This window comes from Chiloscyllium punctatum, chromosome 19, assembly GCF_047496795.1.
Source record: "Chiloscyllium punctatum isolate Juve2018m chromosome 19, sChiPun1.3, whole genome shotgun sequence".
NCBI classification, from domain to species: Eukaryota; Metazoa; Chordata; class Chondrichthyes; order Orectolobiformes; family Hemiscylliidae; genus Chiloscyllium; species Chiloscyllium punctatum.
Genome location: NC_092757.1, coordinates 89,756,445 through 89,772,800, shown reverse-complemented (window position 1 = coordinate 89,772,800; position 16,356 = coordinate 89,756,445). Strand labels below are relative to the sequence as shown.

The following is a 16,356-nucleotide window of genomic DNA, read 5'->3' as shown; positions in this document are numbered from 1 at the left end:
ATTCACCTCATCTGATTTTCAGATGTTTTCTGAAAAATTGCGGTTGCAGGGGAAGGGTGCTGAGAGTGGAGGTTATGTGGAACAGTCCATCTTCCGCAGCTACACTGGCACCACTCCCCACCTTTTCCTCCGTTACATTGATGACTGTATCAGCACTACCTCGTACTCCCACGAGGAGGTTGAACAGTTCATCCATTTTACTAACACCTTCCACCCCGACCTCAAATTTACATGGGAGGTCTAAGACTCCTCCCTCCCCTTCCGAGACCTCTCCATTTCTATCTTGGGCGACCGACTCAACACGGACATTTACTATAAACCGACCAACTCCCACAGCTACTTAAATTACACCTCCTCCCAGCCTGTCCCCTGTAAAAATGCCATCCCAAATTCCCAATTCCTTTGCCTCCACCGCATCTGCTCCCAGGAGTACCAATTCCAATACCGAACAATCCAGATGGTCTCCTTCTTCAAAGGCCGCAATTTCCCCTCAGACTTGGTTGACTATGCTCTCCACCGCATCTCCTCCACTTCCCGCTCCTCTGCCCTTGAACCCCGCCCCTCCAATCGCCACCAGGACAGAACCCCACTGATCCTCACCTACCACCCCACCAACCTCCAGATACATCGTATCATCCTTCATCTCCGCCACCTCCAAACAGACCCCACCACCAAGGATATATTTCTCTCCCCTCCCTTATCAGCGTTCCGGAAAGAGCACTCCCACCGCGACTCCCTCGTCAGGTCCACACCCCTCACCAACCCAACCTCCACTCCCGCCACCTTCCCCTGAACCGCAAGAAATGCAAAATTTGCGCCCACACCTCCCCCCTTACTTCCCTCCATGGCCCCACGGGATCCTTCCATATCCGTCACAAATTCACCTGCACCTCCACAAACATCATTTATTGCATCCGCTGCACCCAATGTGGACTCCTCTATATTGGGGAGACAGGCTGTCTACTTGCGGAATGTTTCAGAGAACACCTCTGGGACACCCGCACCAACCAACCCAACCTCCCCGTGGCTGAACACTTCAACTCCCCCTCCCACTCCGCCAAGGACATGCAGGTCATCGGCCTCCTCCATCGCCAGACCATGGCAACACGACACCTGGAGGAAGAGCGCCTCATCTTCCACCTAGGAACCTCCAACCACATGGGATGAATGCAGATTTCTCCAGCTTCCTCATTTCTCCTCTCCCCACCTTATCTCAGTCCCAACCCTCAGACTCAGCACCACCTTCTTGACCTGCAATCTTCTTCCTGACCCCTCCGCCCCCACCCACTCTCCAGTCTATCACCCTCACCTTGACCTCCTTCCACCTATCGCATTCCCAACGCCCCTCCAAGTCCCCCCTCCCTACCTTTTATCTTAGCCTGCTTGGCATACCTTCCTCATTCCTGAAGAAGGGCTTATGCCCAAAACATCGATTCCCCTGCTCCTTGGATGCTGCCTGACCTGCTGCGCTTTTCCAGCAACACATTTTTCAGCTCTGATCTCCAGTCCTCACTTTCTCCTAATTCAGATCTTTTGTCAATGATAAAACCAAGGCTGTAATAGGCAAGTAGCTGAGTGAGCCGAAAATGTGTTGCTGGAAAAGCCAGCATGCCAGGCAGCATCCAAGGAGCAGGAGAATTGACGTTTCGGGCATGAGCCCTTCTTCAGGAATGGGAGGAAGACAGCTTCTTAAAGGAAGGCATCCTTGCAAGAGGATTTGCAGTAGGTTAAAATCTTCGAGGAGAAAATGAGGACTGCAGATGCTGGAGATCAGAGCCGAAAATGTGTTGCTGGAAAAGCGCAGCAGGTCAGGCAGCCCTTCCTGAAGAAGGGCTCATGCCCGAAACGTCGATTCTCCTGCTCCTTGGATGCTGCCTGACCTGCTGCGCTTTTCCAGCAACACATTTTCGGCTCTGATCTCCAGCATCTGCAGTCCTCACTTTCTCCTCCAAGTAGCTGAGTGACCCAAAATGAACGTCTGTCAGCTGTTTATTAGGAGCAAGTGCCACTTGATAGCACTACAGACTATCCCTTCCATCCCTTTACTAATGATCAAGTGCTACTTGGCCAGGTTTGATTTGCTGAAGAATGCACTCTTACTGATGTCTGAGCAAGACTTATTCAAATAAATAGGAGTCATGGAATCTTTTGCATGACTTAAGACATTAAGAACTGTGCTGGTTTCTTCACCATTTATTTTTGAAATAGGACCATTGAAACCTTTCCCACATTCACATACAAGATACATTTTACTCCAACTCAAAGCAATAAATACTCTTTAGTTCTATTAGCATTTCTGCAAAATGAGCACAAAGGGAGTTTAACATCAGCTTGTTGAGCGGTTCACTCTTGCTCAAATCAAAACATTCTAGATCCAAATCCCACTCCAGAGACCTGAGCTCATAATGTAGCTGAAACTTAAACACAGCACTAAGGAAATACTACATTGTTGGAGGAATGCTGATGTTTCAAGTATGGTCAAAACTGAGGTCCTATCTACCCTTTACAGTAGTCATAAAACATCGTAATGCATCATTCAAATGAATAGAATTGATCATACGTTCTGGTCAACTTTTAGCTTGTCATTTGTGTTTTGTATTTTTGGGACCTTGTTTATCTAAAGCCTAGCTGCCTACTAAACAACATCTATTCTGCTTCAAAAAGGAAATTCATTAGTTGTAAAGCACATTGGAGCATCCCAAGCTAATGATAAAAGTATCACAAACAAGGTATTTCTCTGCAGAAAACATTAGTACTTGTTACACCATGTTAAATGACAATCCCTCAATCAACCCCTCATTGATCATAAAAAGGAGAAATACCACAACTCAGCACTGACCCAATGACTCAAAATAAAGGTTGGTATTTTAGGAAATTGTACAGCTATAATATTCCAGCAGATTCAATAAGAAAAATATGTGATCTAACAGCTTCCACTTTAAAATAAAAGCAAATTTTTGATTTGAACTTTAACCTTCTTCAGCACTGCTGAGGAAAGAACAATCAACCACTATCAAAATACATTTCACATTACAAAAATGGACAGGATGCAGAGATGGGCGGAGAGGTGGCAGATGGAGTTCAACCTGGATAAATGCGAGGTGATGCATTTCGGAAGGTCGAATTTGAAATCTAAGTACAGGATTAAGGATAGGATTCTTGGCAGTGTGGAGGAACAGAGGGATCTTGGTGTGCAGATACACAGATCGCTTAAAATGGCCACCCAAGTGGACAGGGTTGTTAAGAAAGTATATGGTGTTTTGGCTTTCATTAACGGGGGGATCGAGTTTAAGAGTAGTGAGATCTTGTTGCAGCTCTATAAAACTTTGGTTACACCGCACTTGGAATACTGCGTCCAGTTCTGGTCGCCCTATTATAGGAAAGTTGTGGATGCTTTGGTGAGGGTTCTGAGGAGGTTTACCAGGATGCTGCCTGGACTGAGGGCTTATCTTATGAAGAGAGGTTTAACTAAGCTCGGACTTTTTTCACTGCAGAAAAGGAGGAGGAGAGGGGACCTAATTGAGGTATACAAGATAATGAGAGGCATAGATAGTCTCTGGCTATCGACTCTATTTCCCAGGGCAGAAATGAGGGGTCATAGTTTTAAGCTGGTTGGAGGAAAGTATAAAGGGAATGTCAGAGGTGGGTTCTTTATACAGAGTTGAGAGAGCATGGAATGCGTTGCCAGCAGCAGTTGTGGAAGCAAGATCACTGGGGATATTTAAGAGACTACTGGAAATGCATATGGTCACAGAAATTTGAGGGTGCATACAAGAGGATCAGTGGTCGGCACAACATCGTGGGCTGAAGAGCCTGTTCTGTGCTGTACTGTTCTATGTTCTATTCTTTGTTCTATGTTCTATTCTTTGTTCTATGTTCTAAAAATGAATCCATTCTTTCAGCTGCCTCTGTTGTGTCTTCCTCCTTTCCTTTCCCAGCAGACCAAATCAATCCCAACTTCTCAAACTCTCAGGTACTCTCCCATCTGCTCTCACGTTTTCTTCAATTTTGTTCAGGAGATCTACCTTCTCCTTTCTTAATCCCATTCCAATTAAACAGCTGACTATCCAAATAAAAACAATATTGGAAAAGCTCAGGTATGACAATATAAATATCTGTACCGAATGACAAAGGTAATGTTTCAAGATCAATTTGACACTTCTTTGTAACCAAACTATCGCCTCAGCACTTTTCTCAGTGCTTTTATTTCAGATCGCCAGCATCCACAGTGTTTTGCTTTTAATTTAGTGCTGACTACGCAACTTCTCCTCCCTGATCCCCATGGTAACTGATGTCAGTATAAAATAAATATGGATGCTGGAGACTCAAACAAAAGCAGAAATTGCTAGCAGAACTCAGAACATCTAGTAGCACTTATGTGAAAGAAAGCGGAGTTAATATTTTAAGTCCAGTGAAGAGTCTGCTTTCTTTCCACAGATACTGCCAGACCTACTGAGTTTCACCAGCAATTTCTGTTTTTGTAACCAATACTTTCTTCCCACCAAGTACTGTTCCTGGGAGCACAACCTTATCCCTTCCTTGAAAACTACTACCCCATCTCCAAAGCCTCCAAATTATGTGATGCATGACCATAATATACCAACCTTTCTCAAATTCTCCACACCCTTTAGCAGAGACTAACATTCTATCTTCCCCCTCACCATTGCTAAGATTGTTGTTCAGCTTAGAGTGTTTTCTTGCTCAGATCTACCCTTGCCAGTTTATTTGTAGCCAAACCATCTCTAGCAATAGTTTTACTTGTTGCGCTGAATTGCTTTCTAGTCTACTAGGATTCCTTTTTCTTGTACATCTGGTTGCCAACCTTTGGTTACATTATCTATACTTCAGGTCAGCATCCACACCTAAGTTAATGGTACTCAATTCTACTTATCTACCAATTATGTCAAATCCTCTACTGACTTTACCAGGCCACTTGCTTAACATTCAGTCTTGGATGCACTGTAACTTCCACTAGTTAAACACTGGGAACTTCAAGGTCACGCTTTCTAATTTCTGCCACTGACTCCATATCTCTTATCATAATGTCCATCCCCACTTAAGGTATAACCATGAACTGAACCAGACTGCTCTAAATCCCAGTGTCCTATTTGACTCCAAATATATGTTCTGACCTTTGTAACACTGCCCATCTACACCCTTGTTTCAAGCTTTCCGCACCTGAAACTCGCAATGGTTTTGGTCGACTTTATGCTGTTCCAAAAGTTCCCCACCTACCCTGTATCTTCCCTCGACTGCAGCTCAGTTCTGAAGCATGATCATATCAGACTCGAAACATCAAGTCTGCTTCTCTCTCCACAGATGCTGCCAAGCCTGCTGAGTTACTCCAGGGCTCTGCTTTTACTTAAATGCACAAACAATATTAAGATTCTCATTACTGTTGTTTCTATTTTGAAAACACACGCATTAACCAATGCTCCCTTCAAACTGCCCAGTTGCACGTGCGTGCAGCCACTCCAAGGTTCTGTACAGGGCAGTTGGTATCAACACTACTGTGCACAGATTCAAGGGCCAGCACAGCCAAAAAGAAAACTAGTCTCAACAGTAAGACATTTGTTCAATAGTACAGCAGCATTTATGGCATTAGTATTGTTAATGAGAAGTGGTTGAAGTAGTGAAACAAATACTGGAGAAGAAACTGATCTTAATCTTTGGACACCTGGCTGGTTCAAAAATACTGGCCTCACTTAAGGTATGAGAACAATCAGTGGAAAATAAAAGAAACGGAGATGCCATAGTGAATTGTGAATTAACAGTGTTATGCTTGGATCTCTCAGAATTAGACAAAAAGAGCATAAGAAAAATAGGCTTAAAACACCACTCTTATAGAGTAGTTTTCATCCTTAAAATCCATATTTGTTATATATGTATTCTGAAAATATTTCACATCCAAAAGTAATGAGTGAAAAGGTCCAAAAAAGCTTACCATAAGATCCCCGACCAGCCAATTTGTGGAACTGTTGCCAAGTGAGAGGCCCCTGCACATGCTGGATACTCTCCCATGACCTAACAGCTCGTTTTTTCTGGATGGCATCTTGCAAAACAGGCTGAAGGGAGAGAAGAAGGCGTAGAAGATCTTGCGAACATAGCATGCTGACATCCACAGCTGAAAGAGCAAGAATCAACAAAAGTTTACTGCTTTTAAGAGAGGTTATAAATATGGGTTGGCTTATGCTCAAAACTTCAGAATAATTATTTCTTTAAGTTTCATTTTATGATAAAAACTAAAGTTGCTGCCATCAACAGACAAACAGAAAAAATCTTTGACTTGTGATGACTTGTGTTTTTGGAAAAGGTGTGTTCTCTTTGTACAATGTTCCCTTTAAGACCAATGTGATCAGAGACATATTCTGAAATAGGGTCAATTGGTTTCCTGATTATGGCATCAACAGATTTGAAGAAATTACAATGTGACCAGAGGTTACCATGGGAATGAAAAGCTAAAGAGAATTGTAGTGGTAGGATCCTAGCCTGTTGTGTGATCAGTAATTTAGCAGACTCAGAACCTGAGAGTGCGGAAAGAAAAATGGCACTTCGTGAATGATTCAGTTAGGCAGCTTAGAACAGATCCTAGTATTGAAACAAACCTCTGACAATATAGCAGAAGCCGTGTTACTGTGTATATTACACAAATGGAAAAGATGGAGAGTTCAAGACAAGAAAAGCAGGGGATTATAGACTGGACAAAACCCAGTGTTGCAGCCTTCGTGATGTCAGAGGTCACTGGACTACTTAAAAATCAGCAAAGGGAGTCCCTGGAGATTGTGTGCCATCAGAACTGTTGTGACAGAAGTGACAGGAGGACTAGAAGCTTTGACATTGTCAATTCTAATCAATTTCTGGTGACTTCAGATGGAATATGGCAAATGCAACGAGAGAGTCAAACAACTGAATGGAAAGACGACAACCAAATATAATGGAGACCAAACCAGAAAGACTGAGATCACTGGTGATGCCACAACTGTGCAGGAAGTCATTCAAGTAAAAACTTGAAAAGTATGTTGTATTGATTACTTAAATAAAAAACATGAATTTTTATTTGAAATTAACAAACTTAACAATGCCATATTAGGTCTTTAGATGATTTGACACTGGGTTTTTAAAAAAAATGAAATCTTGCCCAACAGTACTTTTTCCCCATTGGCATTATAGGGATTCCTTTCTTTTAAAGGTTGTAACATAGGTTGCTACAAGTCTGTTATTTTAATGGAGTAATAAACCTATTTATTTAATATGCATCAACAATCTTTCCAAAACTAAAAAGGTGAGTAATACAGACAGGTTAAGCCCTCATCAATTAACAATCTAATTGCAATTTTTAAGATCAGAATCTAAAACTAGAGGACATAGGTTTAAGATAAGAGGGGAAAGATTTAAAAAGATCTAGAGGGAAAACTGTTTTCCCCACAGAGGGTGGTGCAAATATGGAAGAAACTGCCAGAGGAAGTGGTAAAGGCAGGTACAATTCCAATATTGAAAAGACATTTGGACAGAGACATGGAAAGGTAAGGTTTAGAGGGATATGTGCCAAACACAGGCAAATGGGACAAGTTCAACTTAGGAAACCTGATCGGCATGGGCGAGTTAGGCCAAAGAGCTGTTTCCGTGTTGGGAGACTTTATGACTTTATTCAAAATCCAGATATGAAATAAACAGTAAAGTATTTTTGATATTACAAATTAAGAGCTGTTTGCTCAACTAACAAACCAGCTACAAAAAACACAAAACCATGCAAACATTCAGACTGATCTTACAGATGGCATCATAATGCAACACTGGATCTTACCACATTCTGAAACATTAAATCATCATTGAAATAGCATAAATCAGTTTCTTCTGATGAACTGAAAAGGAGGACATAATAGGAGAAATATTGTTGTGGACTATTCCTTCAAAAAACATTCTGCAGTGCCCTAATTAGACATTATCTCTCAAATGCCACCTAGTTATTTAACTAACTCAGCGCTATTTGAGACACTCACCGCGGCATGAAATTGACTGCCAGGTTTCTATAAAAACAATGCCCACATTAATAACTGCAAAGTATTTTAGGACATCCACAAAATGAAAGCTGCCAATATTTCCTTCATTCTTTGTTGTTTACTCTGTAAAACTACTGCAAGCCAGTATTCAGAATAATTCCAGACAACATTTTTAAAAAAAGGGTTAAGAACTAGTAATAAGCAAAAGGAGGGGGAAATATTACAATGGAAAAAAACATTGGAGCAATGGCACCACTCTAACAATAAAGGCAGCTTTGCAAATCGTGACGGGTCAACATATTGTAGACAGAAAGTGCTCCCACTGGTAGATGGGCTGAGAACCAGAGGGTACTGGTGAAAGATTAACGGCAAAAGAACAAACCAATACAAGAAGAATAACCATTTTTTAAATTGCAGGTGGTCAAAATCTTGAATGCATTGTATAAAAAAGTATAGTGGAGTTAAATGCATTTGAAACTCATGATTGAATCTAAAATTTTTAAACTGCATGGTTCTGATGAATGGGCAGGGATGTGGAACTAGCTGGTTTGGTCTTGCAGGCAGACTAAGAGACATGAAGGGTTGAACAATACCCTGTGCTGTAACCATTCTACAAGCTAATGGAAGGAAACATACCTCCACAATCTGTTACCCAACCACAGTGGAAAAAAAATTACAGTAGTCTTTTCTATACAGCAATGGGCTGTTACACTTGCCGAGTGTTGAAAATATCTGCGCAACCAGGGTTGATATAGTTTGATAACGCAATAGAGTTGCACTCAAGTTGCGTTCAGAAACAAGTCCAAAACTGGAACTATTTCAAAGACTACTCAAGCATCCTTCAAAACGAGAACTACTTCTGAATAGCTTCTCTGATATTACCATGCAAAATAATCAAGGAAAACATAGATTAATTTCAAACTTTTTTTTAGAAAACTGGAGCACTTCTTTAGATGTATTTCAAATCAAATTTCCTAGAAAAGTATTTGAACGTTCTACTTACCAAAGGTTTTTTTTTAAAGAAAACAAACACTTGAACTATAACAGGGAAGTGCAATTAGTGCAAGATTATTATTCTTATTAAGAAAAAAAAACACCATAAATTGTTAACTTAAAACAAAATTAGTCAATTTCTGAATAACATATGAACGAGCACTACTTCTGGCAGACTGTTACGAGTAACTCACCATTTCTTCTTGACCAGAGATGTAAACAAGAGTTCTTCACAAGTGTTTCATCAAGCTTCCCACCTGACATATTGTCCATAAACTGATATCCCTGCTCCAAAGCAGTGTAACATTCCCTGTAATAGTCTCTATCCTCCACACGCACTGGTGGTCCCACTGTTTGTAATTTTGCCACTACTGAAGGATCCACTGATCTCAATGAGGAGAAGGGGTTAGTGCACTGGTCCTGAAGTAGCAATATTAACTCATCAGGCATTTTTTCGGGCTCCTTGGTGCCTCCTTCCCCCTGTTCAACAGAAATATTCCGGAGATCCTCTAGTCGCTTTTCAGCCTCACTGCTACAGTCTGTGTTTCGCCCAATAATATCTAACTCATCTTCCAAAAAGAGCCCAGAGTTGTTTCCAAACCTTCGGTTCATGACAGCACTGAATCCACATGTGCATGGGTTTTGTGACTCTTTGGTAGGGTCTGGGATGTACAATCCAACATCAGCTCCTTTGATGTTCATGTTACAGACACAGACGCAGCAGCTGTCAAAATTGCAATCTTTAAAGAGATTCATGATGGAATCAGATAGGATTAGGTTCACATAAAGACTGTGCGCTTCAGGGATGGATTGTACCGTTGCAGGTTCTACTGAATTCAGTGGACGACAAGTTGAAGGCGTAGAAGCAGGTGAATATAAATCAGAGTTCTCATACTTCACAGAGCCCTGAACACTTGCTGGACCCCCACATCCACGAGGGGTGCGTGGGGTCCTTGGTGTCCTTGGAGTTGGTGCAGAGATGCGTGGAGTGGCAGGTGATGGAAGAACACCAGCACCATTACTTGGAGGAGCACTGTTCGTCACTCCAAATGGGGTATGCGTTTGTGGTGTGCAGGTCTGTATGTAATCCTGATCCATACCACTTCCAACACTTGGAATATTTCTAGACAATAAAACAGGCTATTCGTTAATCTCAACACAAGAACACTTAAGTATCCACCAAAATTCAATTTTAAGTTGTAACTTTGGCTGACTGAGCTGGTAGATTTGTTCTCAGACGTTTCGTCACCATGCTAGGTAACATCATTAGTAAGCCTCCAGTGAAGTGCTGGTGTTCTGTCCCACTTGCTATGCGTGTGTCTTGGTCTGTTGTGGTGTGTGATATCACTTCTGGTTCTTTTTAATGAGAGGTTGGTAAATGGGGTCCAAATCGATATGTTTGTTAATTGAGTTCCAGTTTGAATGCCAGGCCTCTAGGAATTCCCGTGCATGTCTTTGTTTAGCCTGCCCCAGGACGGATGTATTGTGCTAGTCGAACTGGTGTCCCTCGTCATCTGTGTGTATGATACTAGTGATAGTTGGTCATGTCTTTTGGTGGCCAGTTTCCTGCCTGTCTGTCCAATGCTATGTTTGTTGCAGTCCTTGCAGGGTATTTTGTGTGCGACATTCGTTCTGCTGGGTGTTGGTAAGGGGTCCTTTAAATTCATCAGGAGTTGTTTCAGTGCGGTGACAGGTTTGTGGGCTACCATAATGCCTAGGGTCGGAGTAGTTTGGTCGACGTCTCAGATGTTTTTAATGTATGGGAGAGTACCTAGAGTCTTTGTGCCTTATTGTTTCGGTCTGTTGTGTAGGAATCAGCGGACTGCACTTATCAGGTACCCATTGTTCCTGAATACATAGTACAGTGTTTTTCCTCAGTTTCTCTTAGTTCCTGGGCATTGCAGCGTCTCAGAAAAATCACTACAACGGACCAAGACACACAAATACCAAGCAGGACAGAACACCAGCACTTCATCAGAGGCTCACTGATGTTGGTACCTAGCATGGTGACCAAATCTATCAGCTCAGCGAGCAAACCTGAGCTACAAATCTTCTCTAAAACCGCATTCAACTTTAGGTTAAAATAGAGGTATTGCTGTGGTTTGCCTATTCCTAGGTTAGCTGTTATACAGGCATATAATGGCCTAGTATTATGGCCCTAGCATACTTGCATTCATTAATAGGTTTCAGCAGACAAAATTTTACATTGGTCCAGTTTTTCAAAAAAAAACCCTTAACTTCTCCAGCTAAATAGACATGTTGCTGCCACTTATCTTGAGAGATTCAAATCATAAACAGCTATAATGATAGCAGAGAGTTGTAGAATTTTCACTGTTATAAGAACACTAAATACACGTTAGCTCCTGCTCTGTAAGAGTTCTAGATCTAAATTCCCATTGATGTTAATGTCTATCCATAACGCCGTCATCACCATCTGTTGTACATAACAGTTCAGAGCTAATGGCACTTTTTGAACAATACTAGTTGAGAACTTAGAGGCTGCCAGCAAGCATGTTCAGCAAGAAAGTTAGGAATGGGAGATCTGGCAAAAAGCACAGAAACATAACCGCTTCTTTTGCTGCAGATACTATCACAGCTGCTAAGTCTTTCCAGCATTTTCTGTTTTTAATTGCAAATTAATCTTGCTCTCTCATGCCCTGTATATTCCCTGCTTCAAATATAGATACAATTTTCCCTTAACAGCCAGGAAAGCACAGCGAGTTCAGAATCTCAAACCTTAATTCTCAATATTTTAAATTCATGATCTCCTTATGAACAACCTAGCTCTCAACGCCGACAAAACCAATGAACTCATTATTGATTTTCGGTGGGATGTTACTCACGTTCCCCTACACGTTAACAGCACAGAGATGGAACAAGTGGAGATTGTCAAGCTCCTGGGAGTGGTCATCCACAACAAGTTTTCTTGGGCTCTTCATGTGGACGTATTGGTTATAAAGGCCCAACAGTGTCTCTTATTCCTCAGACAGCTGAGGAAATTTGGCATGCCGGCGAATACCCTTGCCAACTTTTATAGGTGCGCCATCGAGAGCATTCTATCTGGATATATCACTACCTGGTACGGTTACTGTACCATTGAAGACTGTTACAGAGAATGGTAATCTCAGCCCAGACAATCACAAAGGCCACCCTCCCATCTGTAGAATCCATCTACCAGGCCCGCTGTCAAGGAAAGGCCACCAGCATTCTCAAAGATCCATCTCACCGTGGCAATGCTTTTCTATAACCTCTACCATCAGGGAGAAAGTACAGAAGCCTAAACACATGCACCAGCTGGTTTCAAAAGTTTCTACCCTATTGTTGTTGTTAGAATACCGAATGGACTCTCAAACTCTTAGCTTTCGCCTGTACCTTCGTTTTTGCTGCTGTTTACCTATTATTTACTTATCTGTAAGCTGCCTGTATTGCTCGGAAGACTAAACATTTTCACTGTGCTTTGGTACATGTGCCAATAAATTCAATTCATTGACATCACAGCCATAGAAAACAGTCTTGCTCTATAAGAATATAATAACTTCAAAAATTTTAAAATCTCCTCTTGGTTCAATGGAACCAATATGCTTGATTTCTTTTTGTACGGTTGAGTTCAGTTATGCCCACACTTACTCTACGAAACTACAACTCAAACTTACATGTCACGGATATATGGCATGGGAGGTACAGGAGGAAGCAGGTCCAACTTGCCCACAGTCCACGAAGGGCGATATTCCTCTGGGAGTTTTACAGGGGGCTGACACTGGCTTGGTAAGATTTTCAATGGTGCAAACATAGTACACCCCACATAACCTTGGCACTTCTCAGGATTATAAACATAAGAAAAGTCCTGAGGAAGAGCCAAAAAAAGACAACTTCAGATCAAGTTTTGTTATCAGAGGTTAACAACAATGCTTTCCCCATAGACAGCCTTCAAAGCACATCATTCCACTGTCTCATTTCCTCCATCTTAGGATTTTTAAAAAACTTTAAATAATGTATAATAAACTACATAAATGCAACTTGTTTCAATACTGCATAAATTATCAGAGGCACATCACTAAAATCTTTGAGCGTATGAATGCATGACATATCAGTCCATACAATTAATTAAATGCATAAAGTTCATGATAACAAAATCCACTGAAAACGTTAGGGCTAGGCTTAAAATGATTTTGGAAATTACACAATCTTAATTTTGTTACCTTAACCTCTGAAGGTTTCGGACTACCCATTCCCTCTTCCACTTCAATCTTGAAATGATTCAGGCTTGTTGCAGTAAAATGGTGGCCATCCAGAGTCATTCCTGGGGTGTTATCCATGCTTCCAAACTCTTTGCAATTAATATTCATTGGAGAGTAGCCTGGGCCATGCTGCTCCAAGGATGGAGGTGTGGGAAACATCTGCTGCAGGTCTGCAGAACCTACATGAAAGAACTAGTTTCAGAACAAGGTTTTTTTGGGGGGGGGAAATGGAGGTAGGGAACAACAAGATAACAACAATAATCTCGAAACAGAAGATAACTGAAGATAATAAATTAGTAACAGTATGGTCAACTGTTGGCAATTTTGAGTGAACAGCTTTAATATCCAGTGGCCTTCTTGTGGCAGTGTCCCTATCCCTGGACCAAGGAGACATGGGTTTAAGTCCCACCTGTTCCAGAGGTGTGTTTACATCTCTGAATAGGTTTATTAGAAAAATAGGTTAAATAAAATATTTAAATAACCATTCAACCACACCTCAACATTTCTTTTCATATAATTTATTCTCAAGGCCATTTCAATATTCTTTAGTCAGCCACTGGGAGGATTTTCAAAGGTTTGATGCCCAAGGCAGAGCATGCTATGCTAATAATCTATATAGCAAATTATATAACTTACATGACAATTAGGATACTCCACATTCTAGCTTTAGGTAAATTAGTTATATAAAGAAAGAGCCTTCCTCAATCATCACAAAGAGGACACAAATAATTTCTCAGAAACGCTAGGGAACTCAAATATAGCGAGGGGAAGAAACTGAAGACAATCCATACTAGTGGAAAAAAAGTACTGAGAAATTAGATTAGATTAGATTCTCTACAGTGTGGAAACAGGCCCTTCGGCCCAACAAGTCCACACCGACCCTCCGGAGAGTAACTCACCCAGAACCATTTCCCTCTGACTAATGCACCTAACACTATGGGCAATTCAGTATGGCCAATTCAGCTGACCTGCACATCCTTGGACAGTGGGAGTAAACCAGAACACCCAGAGGAAACCCACGCAGAAGAACATGCAAACTCCACACAGACAGTCGCCCAAGGCTGTAATCAAACCTGCATCCCTGGCACTGTGAGGCAGCAATACTAACCACTGAGCCGTGCGGTTAAAAGCTGGCAAATACCCAGGGCCTGTTAATTTGCATCCCACAGCATTAAAGAAAAATGCCCCTGGATATACTGGATCTATTGGTGGTCATTTTCCAAACTTCTATGAACTCTGGAGCAGTTCCTACACATTGAAGGGTGGTAAATGTTTAAAAAAAAGTTTGAAAAGCAGAGAACCAATAAAATTACAAGCCAATTACCCCAAACAGTAGTGGGGAAATGTAGTAACAGAATTCAAAGTCAGCATGGGCTTGTGATAGGAACAACAGGTTTAATTGATCAACTGGAGATTTGTTTCGAGGATGTAACTAGTGGAATACATAAAAGAGATGTGTTTGGATTTCAAGAATGCTTTTAAGAGGTTAATACAAGAGGCTTATGGGCAAAATAAAGCACATGGGATTGGGATGATAATCTAATATTGATTGAGAATTGGGTGACAGAGCAGAAGAGTGTAGGAATAAATGGACCTTTTTTTCCAAGGTGGCAGGCAGTGACTCGTGGTTTAATGCTGGGATCAGTGCTTGGGTGCCCGTTATTCATAATATAGTTAAATGATTTGGATGAGGGAACCAAATGTAACACTTACAAGTCAATGACACAAAGCTAGGTTCGATTGACTAGAGGATATAAAGAGGATTCAGAACAATCTAGACAAACAGAGTGAGAAAGCAAACATGGCAGATGCAGTACAACATGGATACATTTGAAACTATACAATTTGGTGGTGTGAAAAACAGAATGGCACAGCATAATTGAAGTGGTGATATATTGGGAAGTGTGGATGTACATCAGTCAATGAAAGCGGACAGGTAGGCGCATCAAACTGCGAGGAAGGTAAATTGTATTTTAATCTTTGTTGCAAGAAGGTTTGAGTTCAGAAGTAACGATGTCTTAATGCAGTTGTACAGGAACTTGGTCAGACCACACTGGAATACGGTGTGCAGCTTTGATCTCCCTTTCCAAGAGTGTGCAGCGAAAGTTCATTTTGCAGGACTGCCCTAGGAGAAAAGATTGGCTCAACTGTTCACTACAGTTCAGAAGAATGGGATGGGATCGGATTGAAACATGTAAAATTCCAACAGGACTAGATAGGCTAAATGCAGGGAGGCTTTTTCTCCTAGTTAGAAAGTCTAGAACCAGGGGTCACAGTTTCAGGATACAAGGTAGGCCACTTAGGAAGGAGGTGAAAAAACAATGAGATCAACCTGTGAAATTCGTTACCACAGAAGACTGGGGAGCCGAGGTCAGAATATTCAAGAGACTGTTTTTCTTTAAAGCATTAAAGGAATCAAGGACTTTGAAAGAAAGTGAGAACATGACACTGAGACAGGCAAACAGAATCATAATCATGCTGAATGGTGGAGCTGGCTTGAAGAAACTAGGATTTGGAAATGCTTATATGTTTCTATCAGCTGGAAGTACAAACAAGCAAAGCCTCCAACAAATGCTCTCAGCTGTCTTAAATCAAATACAGATTAATCTTGCAAAAACCATCAATTTTAAATGAATAATTATAGCCCCACTTTCGAATGTGGATCAAAAGGCACAAAGGTTTTTTTGTTAAAACATACAACTTTCATAATCACGATGGCAAACAAAATGGACACTGGATTATTCTCATAATTATTTTTTTCAACATAATTTTGTTTACTTATACAAGGGAATGTGTCAAAAGGTCCAGCCTTCGAATCCCTGTTGCAGATTTTCTCATCTGATCCAACGAGTGCACTTCGAGAACCAGGCTGCTGAACAAAAGTAATTAGATAAATAAATATCAATGATTTTTCACACCTCAAAACTAATACTACAATCAGGAGACTGATAAAATTTCAGACCAGTTTGCTCAAAGTTAAATGTCCAAACTCTAATGTTGTCAAGAACATTTTCCTTGAAGTTTCTTATACATTTAGTAAAGACAATTATCATGTTGACTTGAGGAAAAATGTTAAGACTTCTAGTGAAACAATTTCATAATGTATTATTTTGCAAATATCCCAT

At 41.1% G+C, this 16,356-nt stretch overlaps 1 protein-coding gene across 2 annotated transcripts in view; it reads right to left on the bottom strand.

The window, feature by feature from the left end:
• med13a (mediator complex subunit 13a) overlaps nucleotides 1-16,356 on the bottom strand; it is a 220,407-nt gene that overhangs the window by 47,544 nt on the left and 156,507 nt on the right. The window contains exons 14-18 of one of the 2 annotated variants that reach the window (XM_072590029.1): nucleotides 16,010-16,103; nucleotides 13,193-13,410; nucleotides 12,647-12,837; nucleotides 9,188-10,116; nucleotides 5,945-6,124 (exon numbers count right to left, since the gene is read on the bottom strand). In XM_072590029.1, the coding sequence (XP_072446130.1) occupies nucleotides 5,945-6,124; nucleotides 9,188-10,116; nucleotides 12,647-12,837; nucleotides 13,193-13,410; nucleotides 16,010-16,103 (1,612 nt within the window). The remainder of the gene's footprint in view (nucleotides 1-5,944; nucleotides 6,125-9,187; nucleotides 10,117-12,646; nucleotides 12,838-13,192; nucleotides 13,411-16,009; nucleotides 16,104-16,356) is intronic. The other variant, XM_072590030.1, reaches the window with a different exon arrangement.